At 42.4% G+C, this 16,542-nt stretch overlaps 1 protein-coding gene across 2 annotated transcripts in view; it reads right to left on the reverse strand.

Moving 5' to 3' along the window:
• The window catches only part of fer1l6 (fer-1 like family member 6), a 69,873-nt gene that overhangs the window by 22,106 nt on the left and 31,225 nt on the right, over positions 1-16,542 (reverse strand). For both annotated transcript variants that reach the window (XM_019353013.2, XM_025903509.1), the window contains exons 16-22: positions 10,969-11,071; positions 10,500-10,619; positions 10,085-10,237; positions 9,822-9,993; positions 2,636-2,760; positions 335-469; positions 73-222 (exon numbers count right to left, since the gene is read on the reverse strand). In XM_019353013.2, the coding sequence (XP_019208558.2) occupies positions 73-222; positions 335-469; positions 2,636-2,760; positions 9,822-9,993; positions 10,085-10,237; positions 10,500-10,619; positions 10,969-11,071 (958 nt within the window). The remainder of the gene's footprint in view (positions 1-72; positions 223-334; positions 470-2,635; positions 2,761-9,821; positions 9,994-10,084; positions 10,238-10,499; positions 10,620-10,968; positions 11,072-16,542) is intronic.

Genomic DNA, 16,542 nt, shown 5'->3' on the forward strand with positions numbered 1-16,542 from the left:
CAGTCCTATCAGGAGTTAGTCATGCAATACTGTGGTGGAACATGTATGGTTATTTAAAAGACTCTGACCGACCTGCAGCAATTCAAATGCAGCCAGCAATTCTCCCCCTGACTGGCTACCACAGTGCAGAGCGTTGTACTGGAGAGTTGGAGGTGTGTAGGGATCAGAGGACAGACAGACCTCAGGCACTGCCACTGTGGCACCCAGATACTCAGCCTTTCCCTGCACACACCAAGGGCAGAGTCAGCTCAGAGAGGAGAGGTTCAAGGAGGAACGTCGCTAAAATGATTGTTCAAATAACTTGATTGAATCATTTATTTGCATTAGGGATTACCAGCGCGTCATCATCGTACACCTCTATGAGAACATGTGGTGGCTCTCGCTGGATATACTGCAAATCTCCACTCAGCAGCAGATGGCTCATTGGCAAACACTGATTCCATGTAGGACTGAGAGTCTGACTGATAACCTGACAACACAGTATCACAAAGCAAATCAGATTTGGACAAGACCAGCTTGAAAGCAAACGAAAACATCTCTGGATCATCAAGTGATATACTACAAAAGACCCCTAAAAGTATTTCGTATTATCAGACTTCCTAAGATGTTAGCAGCAAATTCTGGAAGTCCTGGAATGTCCAAGTTGGGGCCTTCATGAAACAGAATTGCTTTTCCAGCATATCCTCAAATGTTCAATCAGACTGGGTACTTGGATTTGACGTTTACATTGTGGCAGGGAACATTAACCTGCTGAAAGAGGCCACTGCAATCAGGACATACTGCTGCCATGAAGGAGTATTTATGGTCTGCAAGAGTGTTTAGGTAGGCATTATATCTATTAGAGTACTTGTAGAGACAGCAAAGTTCAGCATGACTAATCTGAGGCTACATAGTCCAATACACATTTGTAAAGCACTGTGTGCCCACTTTGACCTTTTTAACCTTCTGACCACCATTTAGACATATTATAATGAAGGACGTTATCATCCATTATCTAATTATCATCTTTCCACAAATAGAAACACAGGTCATAAACAGACAAAATACACTGCTCAAAAATATTAAAGGAATACTTTTAATCAATCTCTAGATGCTTCTTCAGTTCTAAGGATAAACAGGAAATGCCTCTTGGGCTTCATGGTGCCAAATCTGGGACGCTCTACCAGTTGCTCTTAAAACTGAAGAAGCTTCTTGGATGAGAGGTGAAACATCTTCAAGAAACTTGAAGAAGTCTGGTCGCTTTCCAAGCTTTTTAGATTGCCATGACCTGCATGATTGAGAACCTTCACAGACCTGCTGCATCGTTTTAATTTCCTTTTATTACTTTGGTTTTTGGGGTGTCTTTGAAATCAGCCCTCTGTATTCAGTGTTGGGGAGTAACGGAATACATGTACTGCCGTTACGTATTTAAAATACAAAATACGAGTAACTGTATTCCATTACAGTTCCTGTTTAAAAAGGTGGTACTCAGAATACAGTTACTTTGCTGAAATAAATGGATTACATGGCGGTCTTTTCCTGTTTCATATGTTAGGCTGTCCCCTCTCTATTTTCTGTAATTCCACACCGGTGGAAACCCAAACAAAACACGCATTAAGAGGCTCTAATGTCTGAGTCTCAATCTCGCAGCCCATGTCACCTCTACTTGCGGCCCACATAATGACGTGAAGAAATATTTTTAAAAATTATTGTTCAAAAAATGATTTAATATGAAGGCAATAGGCAGAATATTACAGGCATAGCCCTAAAGAATGTAACATCATGGGCAGTGTAGTCCGTGCTGCAGGGAGAATGGACTGCCATACTCGTTATGTGTCTGTGAGCGAGGGAGGGAGAAAAAGGAGAGTCGAACAGTCCGAGTTGTCACCGAGCAGAAACGGGAGATGGAAGCATGTAAATATAATAATAACCACTGCAGCCAAAAAGAGTGCCTGACGAGCCCAGCTGTAAGTAAGCTATTAAGACTCGACTGTACACTGTGTTCGTGTTTTCCTCTGAAACAATAAGTTCGGTTGGAGAAGCCTTTCAACGCCTCTCTCTGTCTCTCGCTAGCAAAGTTGACCCAGACAACAAAGTAAAGCTAGTTTTCAGCTAAGAGCCCGACATGAACCCGACGTATTAGCCAGAGGTCCCTTTACTACGGTTCGGAGCCGCGGACCTGTTTCATATACGCGCGGAATAGTTTTCTATACGAGATCACTGCAAAAAGTGCAGCCTTACCTAATGTCCACCTACTGTTACTCATTTATATTAAGATTTAATAATCTAGTTGGTATTGGTATGGCGAGTAGCCTTCAGTAATAGTCATAAATCACACAGCAATAGTACATTCATGTAGCTGTAAAAAGCATGATAATATATTAAGTAATCCAAGGTAATCAGAATACGTTACTCTCATTGAGTAACGTAACGGAATACGTTAGAAAATACATTTTGGGGCATGTAATCTGTAATCTGTAGTGGAATACATTTTAGAAGTAACCTTCCCAACACTGTCTGTAGGTTGGTGGCATCTTTTTGTTCCTTACACATTATCCAGTCCATATTAGTATAGATACCAACATTATTTTCTTCCCAGTTGAGATCTGTTTTTTAAGTGTTCCTTCAATTTTTTTTTACACGCACACACACTTACATTGGTTGTTTGACTGTGTGACTGAAAGGTGACTCGAGCAAAGGGATCTGACAAGCCAGTGTTGTCAGCAGCGATCAGACCACGAGCCTGATACATGTGGCACCTCAACTGGAACTGATGCTGCTCTGCAGACACACAGAAACACAGCTGGAAATGTAAAACCTTGAGGACCAACTGCCTGGCCCAGAACAAAACTGAAAGTTTGTTAAAAAGTTATTGTTAGGGTTTATTACAGGTGCAATGTCAACTTTGCCTCTGAATGGTGAGTACACATAAATTGCTGTAGTTGAATTATTTCCATATGTATTACACGAGTTTTGCTTTCAGAAGAAAACATTTATTTTAATGCAGTTGAGTTGTCATGATCCTCCATTCCTCCTGGTACTCCTGTCATCTCTCCCTCTCAACCTTGGCTCTCTCTTTTCTCTCTGTGTATGTGCCTGTGTGTGTGATAACCACACCACATCTTTCAGGGGCACGATCCTCTTGGGCCTCCTCCCTCTGACCAGTGACACACGTGCAGTAATCAACTCACCTGTTCCTCATCTGGCGTTCCTTTAAATACAGAGGACATTCTTTCAGCCATCGCTTGAGCGTTAAACCAGTTGCAGTAGATACTCACCTCTATTCCATAAGTCTGTTTACCTATTTCCATGTTCCCCTTTTTCTCATCCATCCTCTCTTCTGTCCAGGAGACTGATATGTTTGTCTCGTGGAGGGTTCTGAGGAGAGAGGGGAGAGGAGTCTGTTTCACGGCCGTGTTTGAAGACGGAGGATAAATCTACCGGATTATTGTATATACAGACTGTGGATTTTGCCTCTTTTGATAGACACTGTAAATAGTACCTGCACTTCACTGTAAATAAATTCTGAACTGGCATCCTGGGTCTTGCTTCTGAGTCCAGTCTGCTCAAAGGTTATGACAGAATGCTTGGACTCAGCAGACTCAGCACTCTCTTGCCCAACAGGAAGCTCAGCTGGTGAAACACAAGGCCATGCTGCTCCACATGTCAGCCCAACATGATGAGTTTATCCAGCAACTCACTTCAGTTAAATGAATGGCAAATCCATCTGCTAACCCATTGGGGCATCGCTCGTCCATCCTCCATTTGGTGTAGGCTTTTATTCATTGAAAAGAAAGATGAGACATTACATCCCTGTATTGACTTATGAGGACTAAATTACCATGAAGAACAAGTACCGTTGCCCCTTCTCTCTTCGCCTTTGAACTCTTGCAGGGTGCCACCATCTTCACCAAACTGAACTTTTGGAATGTATATCACTTGGTGCACATCAAGGAGGTGGACAATTGGAGGACTGCCTTCAATACTCACCTAGGGCACTTTGAGTAGCTGGTTATGCCTTTTGGCTTCATCAACCCTCCGACAGTCTTCCAAGCCCTTGTCAACGATGTGCTAAGAGACTACCTCAATAGGTTTGTTTTAATTTATTTAGATGACATTCTGATTTTTCCCAAACCTCTTTCTTTACACGAGTCACATATCCATTTGGTGCTGCAACATCTCCTAGAGAATAACCTATCTGTGGAGGGAGAGAAATGTGAGTTGACTCCGTCTCCTTTTTAGGCTTCATTGTTGAGAAAGGACAAATTAGGGCTGACCCAACAAAGATCCAGGCAGTAAATGATTGTCCCACACCAACAACCATCGATATCGTGTCGGATTGTGGTCCTAAACTCACCTCCAGTATATGGAAAGAGTTTTGCACTGTGTCGGCACCCCAGGTTAGTCTTTCCTCTGGTTTTCACCCGCAGACCAACAGCGAGCTGGGAGACTTCCTTCGGTGTGTGGTGTCCTCCAATCCTTCCACGTGGAGCTCCCAGCTAGCTTGGGTTGAGTATGCCTATTACTCCCTAATGTCATCAGCTACTGGGCTCTCATTGTTCAAGGCTTCCCCGGGGTATCAGCCGCCTTTGTTTTCAACTCTTGAAAGTGCGTGCTCTGTACCTTCTGTTGAACACCATCTCTGCAGGTGTCAGTGGCTTTGGAGGGCAACACAGGCTGCTCTGCATCAGACCAAAGAACTGAATAAACAATGTGTCGTCACAGGACTACTTACCAGGTCAAACAGTATGGCATGGTGGGGTGATGCAGCTGACTCAGGGGGCAGTGAGCCCACTTGACTCATTATGCCGTTCAAGTCTGGAATTTCCAGTACCAGTGTGGTCATGAGTTTTTGATTGTGCTGCTGAGTGTTTCTGCCGCCTCCTCTTAACCACTGAATACAACCCACGTTACAAGGCGTCAGGTGAAAAGCTCCCACAGGAAAGTCCAAGATAACACTTGTAAAAGTAAACAATAAATTAACTTCACTAGGGCAGTGGGCACTGCTGTTGCCACTGCTATTGGGGGAGGACTCATGGAGGAGTTTCCACTACATTTGCCAGGTCACCCTGGATCACCTGGGTCTTTCCCTGAGGCATCACTGTGGGTGGTTCCATGGCAGCAGGATGGCGGCGGAGGATCTGCCCTTTGCACGATGCGGTGGCAAGATGGCTGCAGCCTGGGGAGGCACGGCTGCTAGAGCAAGTGGTCTTAGTGGTCTGTGGAGGGGCTCTGTGGGGAAGCGGCTGCTATGCCGGTTGAGGATCATCTAGCTGCTCGGTCGGAGGAGGCCAGGGGTCACAGCCGGCTGGTGACTGGGATAAGGGGGGCCAAGGCAGGACTGCTGGAGGTTACTGCCCCATGTCCATTTTAACTTGCATCACAGAAGTGGTGCAACTGTGCTGTAATTGACTCTCCAAAGTCCACTGGTTTCAAACACTGCATTAGAGCTGCTGCAGTCAACTTATCCAGATCTTGCCGAAAGACTTAGATATGACCATTATGCTCTCTTAAGATTTTCCCAGGTAGACAACACAACAGGACTGAGAATTCCAAATGGATCATAAATAGATCTAATTGTTGAAAGAATTCCTCTTCTAGTGAGTGGCCTGTCCTTGATCACGGTAATAAGCTTGAAGGTATCCGACTGAATGCACCATTTCACTCCAAGTACTCTATCCACTGATAACACGTCAGGGTCCATGTTCACATTTTTCACTTCCATAACCCCATGGCTTTCATATTGTGGCAAGAATACCATGTATGTTACTAATCCACTTTGTAAGCTGAACTCCACCTTTAGCACAGAGGGAACCAAGCACATGGTAAAGGGACACTGCTTCCTTCTCCGAAGGCTCAGACACCGAACAATCATCAACATAGAAGCAGCGTAAAACCTTATCCACCGCTTCTGAACTAAAGTGCTCCTTACTGTCAAAAGGACAAAATACAGGACAAAATTGGCACAGCTGGCAGAAGACATTGTTCCAAAGAGATGCACTGCCATGCTTAAGTCAGTGAGGTTTTGATTTAAATCTTCACTGGGGCACCATGGAAACCGAGCAAGGGCCCGGATGGCTTGAGGATAGAAGCTCCTCTTGAGTCTCTCTGTCCAACCCAACATGGTCCTAATTGCACAGGGTCCGTCATCAACGATGCAAATCATGTGCAATGGTTCCAAGGCCTTGGGAACATTCATGACAGTTAACAGTCTAATTCCTGCATTTACCTTAGGCAAAGGAACATTTCTGAGGTGAGGCCATCCCTGCATATACTTTTGTTTTAAAATGTTGCCTTGATGGACAGGCATATTTCTGTCTGTAAGTCCAGGAAAGCCCATATTGTCAAATGTAGCTTGCCCCAGTTATCCAAATTAGTTTTAATCCTAGTGAGTAATTTTCCTACATTATCAGCCATAATTTCATCAACAGTTGCATTAAGTATTATTCCTAAATACTTCATCCCTTTTTGTGGCCATTTAAAATTAAAGACTGATAGTGAATTAGCAGTGCAAGTTTGAGATACTGGCATTGCCTCCGACTTATGCCAGTTAATTTTGTAACCTGATAATTTAGAGAATTCATCAATAACATCACCAAAATGTCATCTCCATACAGAAATAATTTGTCTTTTCCTGTTTTGCTCACACCCACAATGCTTAAATCTTCCCTGATTTAAATAGCCAAAGGTTAAAAAAATTAGTGAACAGGAGCAGGCTAAGATTGCACCCCTGGCGAGTAGACCTGGAGATGTTAGGAATTGGGGAAAACAATCCATTGGTGAGAACAGGCTTTCGGTCCTGAGTACAGTGTCTTAACCCATCTACAGAAATGATCACGTATTCCAAATTTTGACAATTCATTCAACCCTGTTATCAAGTGAATTTGTTAGCACTGGTTTTGGATTGTTTTTATTTGTCCACATGAGAAGTAATAGTCTCCTCATGTTGTCAGCTGATGATCAATGTTTAATAAACCCCACCTGGTCTTTATGAACAATATTCCACGTCACAACATTAATACCTGGTTTACCCATTATTATCTAATTCTAAGAATATAGGTCGTCTTAAATACCTGTATAGTATATAAAAGCGTCTCAGAGCAAATGTAACAACACTGGCTGTTACCTAACTGTAAATATCTTTCCCAAAACTGTATAACCACAAAAAAATAAATAAATAAATTAACACTGCACTAAAAAAACATGGCAATGTAAGTCAAGTAAAGTGAAGCCTTTCCCTTTGCTCATCCCGTCGTCTCAGTCCTGGCAACACCATAGTAACCCCCAACTGATATAATAATTTCTCCACTCCCCCACTCATACATCTTATTTTGATGGATCTGTGCTGTCTTCTGTCTTCGTCTCCAGCCTCCATATTTTCTCCAGAATCCGTGTTCTCAATCTTCCCTCGTATAACGTTTTCTGCCTCCTGCATGTCTGTAAAGCTCAGCTGTTTTCCCCTCCATGTGAATCGAAGCATTGTCAAGTGCGCCAGTGTGTGCTTCACCTGGTGTTGCCACAAAGCTTTCATCGCAGAAAAGAATAGCTTGCACTGTGATGCGCACTCCTTAGTCATATGCTCAAAAAAACATAAGCTGTAGTCCTCCCAAAGTAACCCCTTCTTCTTTTTATCAGCACTTTTTCTCAAGCTGTATATCTGAGAAATATCACCAATACCATGTGTGAAAGGTTGGTTAGGATTCGGGCGAGGTCCCAGGTTTCTGTTCAAAGACAAAGCGCCCCCAGCCTATTTCCCTTCTTTTAGTCCGACCAGTCTGAGGTTCTGTTTTCCTGATCATCAATCTGGGTCGAGAGTTGCTTGACTTTTTAGCCTTGCAAGGTGGCTGACTTTAGCCAAGTCAGCCACCTTGTCCTCCATGCCAAGATAGGACTTTCTGCAACCCCGTTTAGTGTCACCCAGATCTTGGAATTTTAGCAAACAGGCCATTTATATTGCTTTTTGACCTCCTTGGGTAGCAGGGTTAGCTTCTCCGTTATACTGTACTGTTTCAAAGTACCTCACGTGTGACTCACCATGACTCCCCTAAATAGCCTCCTACTGCCAGGCACCACACTTAGCCTTCATTCCTAGGTGTAAGCTATGTGAAGACCTTTGCTCCACTTCTTGTGGAGGGATAGAGGAGTGACCACCTGATCTGTACAATAAATGGCACTTGTAAGTCACCAAATTGCCATTTGGGATGCTGGCAACCCTTGCTGCGACAATTCTTCCTCACAGCGACACGTCCCGGACCACTAAAAGGGGAATGAAGATGTGTATGAGTTTGTCCATCCTACCTTTTATGTGGAGAACTGTCTCCAGTCTCTTCTGACTCTGCATCAAACTAAAGAAATCCTGGACAAATTGAGAGAACTTCTGGCTACTGGAGGATTTGAGGTATAGCAGTGGGCCAGTAATGTTCCTGAAGTGGTGTCCCACCTGCCTACCACCACTCATTCTGACAGTTATTAGCTCTGGCTGACTCTTTGATCAAGCCAGTGATGAAAGTCAATGATTGGGCTACGCAGTGATTGTCCCACTGATACCTTGGGTCATAAGCATTGCCCAGTCTTCTACACAACACCAAAGTGGCCAAAATAGAGGAGCTGGGATGAACCTCTCACAGTACCCTTCTTGCCACTTGAATAGAGAAGGAGAAGGAGCCTACAGGACCTACCTTACCAAGGCGAAATATGCCATGAGTTACAGAGTCACGAACTCTCACTTTTGAGGTGCATGTGTTCTGTGACACATCAGAAAAAGCTAATGAATCTGTAACTTATCTGAGGATCACGTATTGCATGGAAATATTCACACTTCACCTGTGATGGCCAGATCCTGTGTCTCTCCTCAAACGAAGTTGTCTTCTAGGGCTCGGTGCTGCTCTGACTGGAGTGCAGGTGGCTAAGACTCTGAAAAGTGAGCTCATGGTACCACTGCAGATCATCACCTTACAGACTGATTACACTGGTGTGCTGATTTGGTCTGAGTCCTGCTGTTAAAAAGTCTTTGTCGAAACTTGAATTACTGAAATTCATCACGGACAAAACAAGGACAAAACAACTCTGGTCTTCACATTGATTGCTTCAGTCCCTTCACCATCAACATAGGCTGGAAGCACAAGAAGAAGTGCCTAACCACCAGCTGTGGACTTGGACTTACTGCCAAGTCTTGACTCAGACTCTTTCCTCAAGGTACTGTGTAGATTCATCTCCTGTCAGGGAACACCATTCTGAAATATGGTCATATCATAATACCAGTTTCTTAGGTGTGACCCAGTTTTCATCATTATGGCTATGGTCTCTTAGCTGTTAAGCTTTATCTTCTGCTTCATATGTAAAATGAGATGTCTTTGTCCTAGTACAACAGAAAGTTTTAGGTATGATGTGTATTTGCTGCTCAAGGGCCCAGTAGCCCTTGGTGAGTCATGGGACTGCCCCTGAGCTGACTGGTGTGACTTATCAATGTGGTGAAGTGTGTTTTTATCTACATCTAAGCACTTTTATTTAACATTCACACACACAAACACATTATAATGGATACATAAACTTTAAGACTTGACAGTTGAGTCAGTGACAAATTCAGATTAAGTAATGAGTAGGGTTGTGTTTTTAATTAATTCTATGAGCCATTTGAAACACTGGTTTCACTTTTCAGACCTGGAAACTGTGTATATATTTTCCATGTCTCTACATATCATAACCCAGGAAACTGTCTTGTCAGTATGGACTGATTTCTGTTTATAGGTAGTGATCAAAAGAAATGGAAAGCTTGTACACTGCAAAAGCACTATACATAAAACAAGGTAAACAGACACGGCAATAGTTAGCTTCAGTCTCACCTTTGCAGTGCAAGTGTGTGGGAGGGCTGTTGGCATCAGCGCCCCCTGTAGCTGGAGTGAATCCTGCAGGCAGATTGTCCAGCATGTGGCTAGAGTCCCTGCAAGCTCCAAACCACAGATACACATCCAGTTTCGCTTGGACTGATAAGCCTGTAACACGCTTACCTGGAGGCTGCGTGCACACAGACACGCACACAGAGATTAGTTTTCATCTGGAAGCCTTCCTACAATGGATAAGACATGTTCTGTGTATGTGAGTTTACCTTAAGAAACAGGGTTATGACCTTGCCACAGTTAATTCCTCGGGCCTCCTGCCTGCTGGAGTACAGCAGGTCTCTGGTTCGAACCCGGGCGTATGCAACACGCTTGTTGTTGCTCAGCAGCCACACAAACATGTCTGGAACTGTGTGCTGGGGCTAGAGATTGTGAGGATGTACATGCGTGAATGAGAAAGTTGTCATATATAAGGCAAATAAAAGAAAAACAAAATTCACACTTTTTCCTGTGCCTGCATCCCAAGTTTTACTTCAATTTTCCCATTTATTTTATTTATATGGTACAACTTCACAGCATCAGTCATATGAAGTTTCTTTATATTACAAGATAAACACTCTGCTATGTCATCGAGACAACCAGAACCATCAGACGATCCCCCTGTGACAACGAACAGATACAAACCTCCTCCACAAGAAAGCGGAGTTTATGTGTGAGTTTTGTTGCGTCCTGTAGCATTTCTTTCACACCACCAGCTTTTTTCTTCCTCCCTACCAGGGACTGTGCCTCCCCTATCATACTTTCCTGCAATACACATACACTCATTATTGTATGCTGTGTTATATAAATGCTGTGCACTTGTTAAGATTGTGTAATGCACATTATGCCTACGAATTACTAAACTGCAAATCTGGTCGAACCTGCCCAAATAAATATTTTACATACTGGACATTTTTGCCAACAAACACCTATATCCAAAACAGTTTAAGACTGCAAAATGATTGAAATGTATTATAATTGGTTGTCTGTGAGACTCAACAGCATTGGTCAAATGCAACTTTTTATTCATTTTGCATAGGTACTGAGGTAAAAACAGACAAAAGTTAATTGAGATGTAAAGGACCGTGATAAGAATTTTACTTAGTTTTCCTACCAGCTCCTGTTTACACATGGTCAGGCGTTTCTTGTCCAGCTGTGTTAGATAAGTCGACTTCAGCTCAGCCTTCAACTTAGCCTCCGCTGCTTCAATGAAACTCCTGACAAACAGCCAAAAACATATTTAGCACAAACAGAATATGATCTTTTTAACTAATTTTTTTCAGCCCTCTTGAGTTTGCAATGTTGACTAAGACTGCTGCAAAATGCCTCTTTGGTGAAATGTTAACAATTACTGAGCTTTCAAAACTAACATAAAATAAATAAAAGAATATGCGTGCTGACAGGAAGAGAAACATCTGTAATGAAGATCTCGAGTTTCTCAAAGAGGCCGTAGTTGAAAAAGCTCAGGATCTTATTGTTTGCATTTTGTTTATTAAGATGGTAAACTTGAAAAACCTGCCTGAAACATTGCTGTTATTTGCCCAGTCAAAATACTGGTCAAGTTAGGACAACAAAAACAGAACCATAGGGTGAATGATAAATGGACTTGTTCTTATATAGCGCTTATCTGCTCTATCTGAGCACTCAGAAAACTTTACACAACTTGCCTCATTCATAAGAGCACTTTTTTCTATGCAAGTGGTTTCTGTCTAACATTCACACACATTCATACTCAGATCCATTGGCGAGAACCTGGGGTTAGTATGTTGCCCAAGGACATTTGGCATGCAGACTGGAGTAGTTAGGGATCAAACCACCGACCTTCCGATTAGCAGATGACCTGCTCTACCTCCCGAGCCACCTAACAAGGTGTCAGTCACAATCTGGGCCGTTCTAGACAGTCATATATGAGGGGGCAGACAGAAATGTACAAGGGGCACATGGTGACAATGGAGGCGAGAAAGGTGTGGGGGTTGGGTGGGGTGCTCTGGATTATGGCTGCCACAAACGATTATTTTGATAGTCGAATAGTCACCGATTATTTTTGTGCTTAGTCGACTAATCAGATCATGCGTTCATTGGAGGTAAAACGTACAGCTTATTGCACCACTAGCGTCTCCTCTTATATAACTATCATTAGCTTACAGTTTGAAGTTTTTAAGGTATGTGCTACTAAAAATAAAGACAAAATGATAGTTTATTAAACTTTTAATGAAATTTGCAGATTGTCTCAGTAGAGTTTAACTCACCCGTCTGCTCTTTGCTCCCTCAAATATAACAGCACACTGAAGTAAATTCCTCGACCATCTCACACTTCTCTTTAATCATTTTGACGTTTACGTTTGATGTTTATTCAGCTGTCTGAAAAATATAACTTTAATCTCAGCCAAACCAATTTACTCAGGAACACATAAAACACTGAAAAAAGCCAAACAGTAACATTTGTAAGTTATCTAAGCTACTGTGGTGGCAGATTTCTTTTCTCATATGTTAATTAAATGTATAATTATATCACATTAGTTATAGTAATATCACTTTCTCACTTTACCATAGTAAGAGCACTCCTGTCACTAGTTTACATGCATGTGGAAAGTTAATACAGTGAGGCCATTGTAATGGGAGACGCTGCCGGAGCAAAATGATAGATTAACATAATTGGAACCACACCCAGCCGTGTGTTGGCTGAATATTACACAGCTTCACTCCATGTACATCTTAACCTGAAGAACAAGCTTTGAGGACAATCAATCTCTCCCTGAAGACAAAATGCAGTTCGAGAGCAACGGCGTCGACTTCAAGACTCAACAATGTAAACACACAGCAACACTGCCCTAAACCTTAAAGGGTTCAGCAGCATGTACAAATACCATGGATGGATCGAAGTATGCGCTCCCAATCACAAGCTGGGAGGTTCGCCAGCGACATCACTGTGTGTGAATGGACTTGAGAAGACTGAGTTTCACATTTGCCATACTGGGAGCTGAAATGGCAAAGGGAGAGACTGAAAAGAGTGAAAGACAAAAGGCAAAGCTGAAGGAGAACGGCCCACTGGCCTCTGACACGCCACAACTGTGAACTGCTGCAGATGTAGGAGAGAGACAGAAGCTGTGAGAAGTGGGGAGAGAGCATGGAGGAAAAATGAAGTCTGCTGTTGTTGGTGCGAACACATGAAAATTGGGTTGGAAAACTGTGGCCAGCTGTCTTGTGGAGGTTGATAAAGAGTCCGTAGGATTGCAACAAAGGTAAAACTAAAACGCACACAAACACACATAAACAGAGAAATGTTTATGCAGCTCCACTGCACACACATCCATTAAACCTGCCTACTAACACACACACATGCAAAGAAGATCAGCTTGTTATCTCTCATCAATGTTAAAATTGTGTAAATTTAACAGACACTTGTTATCAAATGCTGAGTGTATCCAATGCTGACAATTAACTCTCTGGTTGCAGGACAAGAGTTTAACTTTTGTGAAGGGGGGAAAAAAAAAGAGATTCTGGTTTGACCAACCAGTGATCAGACAATAAATGTAGTTGTTAATATAGTAAATTGTGAAATGCTTTCTGCTTGATTGATGCAGCAAAAGTAATTTACTGTATGAAGGAAATTCTCTTTTGTGATAATATTTTGAACATGCATTTCTGTTGTCCTGTCAACTTGGTGGGTTAATAGCTGATATGCAAATTAGTTGATTATTACTAGATCAGGGAAGGATGACTGGATTATAAAACAAGTGAATAAGATGTAGCAGAGGGTTGAAATTAGTTTCCTGTTTCTGATGTATGGGTGAAGCTTGCACCCAGATATACACTCTGATTACATGAGAACAAACTTGTTTTGTGAAATACACGACAACATGTTACACGTTTTATGTTTGGGGGGGAAAAAAGGAAAGAAAAGTTAAATGAAATGATTGGGTCTGTGAAAATGAAAAATAAGTTTAAAAAAAAAGCACAGACCTGGGGAAGAAATTCACATTCCAGTGATGAAACATTGATATGAAGTGTTTAGGAAGCTTTTAATGGTGAACATTAGTGTTGTGTGAACTGTGCAGCTGCTAATAAAAAAAGGGGGAAATTTCTCTGTGTATTTAGCAGGTGGAACTATGTTGGTTGGCCCCAGACTTTCCAGCATTGTGTGATATTCTGGATATTCTGTTTGTTTGTTTGCTTGTTTTTGCAGGAGCAGAAGGATGACAGAGACCAGAGGAGGAGAGACTGTATGTTTACATGAGTGTGGGCAGACTTAACCCTTTAGCTGCTACTTTTCTGTTTCACTGATTTTGTGTGAAAGAAATTGTTTTTACCGGCTGCTTGTTGGTTATAGTAACACACTGTATTGTTGGAAAATGTCAAATGTTAGAAGTTAGCAGAAAACATAGCGGCCTTGAAGAGTGTGCAGAGAAGGCACATCAGCAGCAGTTAAGCTATGCTCTGATGAATGGCTTTCACCCACCCACTGCTGACTTCATTAGGAAACAAAATTTTAATCAAAACACAGACGGGTCCGTTGAATGCATGAATTGGGCCCGCCATGCGCAGGAAGTTACTAAAAATTTTTAAAAAAGAAGTCACAAAGCTCTCCGGCCACTGCCTTCATAGCAGATGAATTTTTTTCCAGGGATGGGCTGGAAGAGGGCAAAAATACAGGCAGGACTACGAGAGGTAAAACCCCAGGGGAACCGCAGAAGAGATGGGAAATGTTACTAATGCAGGGAGAGGGGTCACTTCGCCAGAGAGTGCCCCGAAAACAAACCTGAGGAGTGTAGACGACCATATAACCTTTTAAATGCCACTTTCTGTGTCTGTGAATTTACCAGCGGAGTGTTATTTATGACCTAGTATTGCCAAATGCAGAGGTCACTGTGAGAAAGTGTGTATACACCTGCGCATCGCTAACATTTACATTCTCTTTTCTACAGCAGAGGGTTCATCATGTGATTTGATTCTGTGATTTATAGCAGGACACACAACTGGTAAAAAAATTTTCACAGGATTGCTGGGTTTATGTGTGAAGGCAACTGTGATTACAGGTTATATTTTGGTTATGCAATTACACTATGTTGTTGAGAAAATGTTGGAGAAAATGTGAATACAGTGTGAAACATACTGTGTTTGAAACCAGTATTACCTCTTTTATAGCAGAGTGTTAACTTTATGACCTTTTTGCAGCACCTCTGGAATCTGTTGATCCTGGACTGACCTCCGGGATGCTTCATATGTTTCGCTAATGTTTGTTTCTCTCTAGGAGTGCTTGTGAAGGATTCAGCACAGACAGACAAGTGATGTTAGAGTAGAAGTGCAGTGACTGTGTGTCATTTTTAGTGTTGGGCTCATTATCTGATTACTGTTGAGCTCATAGTGATGAAAAGTGTGAGTGACACTGCTTAAGGAAAGTCACCGGTTACAGTAATGTTGAATAGACACATGGAATGATCCATGTCTGGGGCGAATTATGGCAATAATTGTGGTTTAATGATTTGAGAAAACCTGCACAGGATAATTGTCTTTGATGCTGAATACTTCATTACTCTTATGATCTACAATTGTTTGCAAGTGTGAAGTTTGATTTGCCTTCTAGATCTTGTTTTCCAGGCAATGATGGTGTGTATGCAGGCTCCTGGTGGAGTCAGGTGTTAAGCAAACTTAATATACAAAACACACTGACATCTTTTACTGCAGGGTTACGGTGCTGCTCCGGAGGAGACGCCCTGATGTTGCATTGGAAATGATCTAACTAACCTTTTTCTTTAAGAAAGGAGCCTAGTTCTGATGAGTTGACTCATGGGAGTGTGCATGCGTCAAGAGGAGGGATTCCAGGTTTAACATGAAACAATGCTTTCTGTGTTTTCCATGAGTTTTTCATGACGATTTTCTCAATGGCTTTTTACTGTGACTTGTGGGATTAACATGTTATGGACAGGTATTAAACTTCCACAGGTGGTAAATCCATGTTCAGATGAGGGTTTGAAAACCTATAAGTCAAGTTCACTAAACTGAAAGGAAAAATGTGGATTGATGTTGGTTGATATGTTTTCCAAATGGTTAGAAGTTTTTCCTTCTAGTAAGGAGATACAGGTGCAGCAGCCAGAGTATTGCTGGAAGAAATCATCCCAAGGGTGGAATCTCCAGACTGAGACTGAGACTGGGTGCTGATCAGAAGTCTTCAGAGACCCAGCGAGAACTAGGAAACACTCATGGCATAGCTGACGGCCCAGGCAGTGGTTGAGGTCAAAGGTCGTGCGGTTTGGGGCCCTACTAGTCATTATGAGAAGATTCCAGAACCACAGCAATAACCATATTGCTGCATGGGAACAAGAGGGTGAGGGGTGAAAAGAGCGCCCTCCTCCAACAAGAGCATGCCAAGCTCCAACTCAGCGACTGCAGAGCAGACTCTGTGTCACCGAAGAGGGATCATGAATGCAGATGACACCTTATTAAACAATCAGCAGTTTTGCCTGAAGTAGTTCCGTGTGTTTTTGAGTTAAGGGGGTCGTTGGTGTGACATTTCTAATCATCTTATAACTGATATGCATTTACACGACTCTCTGAACATCACAAACTCTGTCAGAGTCCTGAGCCTGAGTAGAAGTGACTGGAGTAGTTATAGCATGCAAGTTTTACAGCAACCTAACTAATAATTATTTGTGTATATTTTGTAGGGTAGCTAGACTGATTTTCCACC

This window comes from Oreochromis niloticus, linkage group LG16, assembly GCF_001858045.2.
Source record: "Oreochromis niloticus isolate F11D_XX linkage group LG16, O_niloticus_UMD_NMBU, whole genome shotgun sequence".
Lineage (NCBI taxonomy): Eukaryota > Metazoa > Chordata > Actinopteri > Cichliformes > Cichlidae > Oreochromis > Oreochromis niloticus.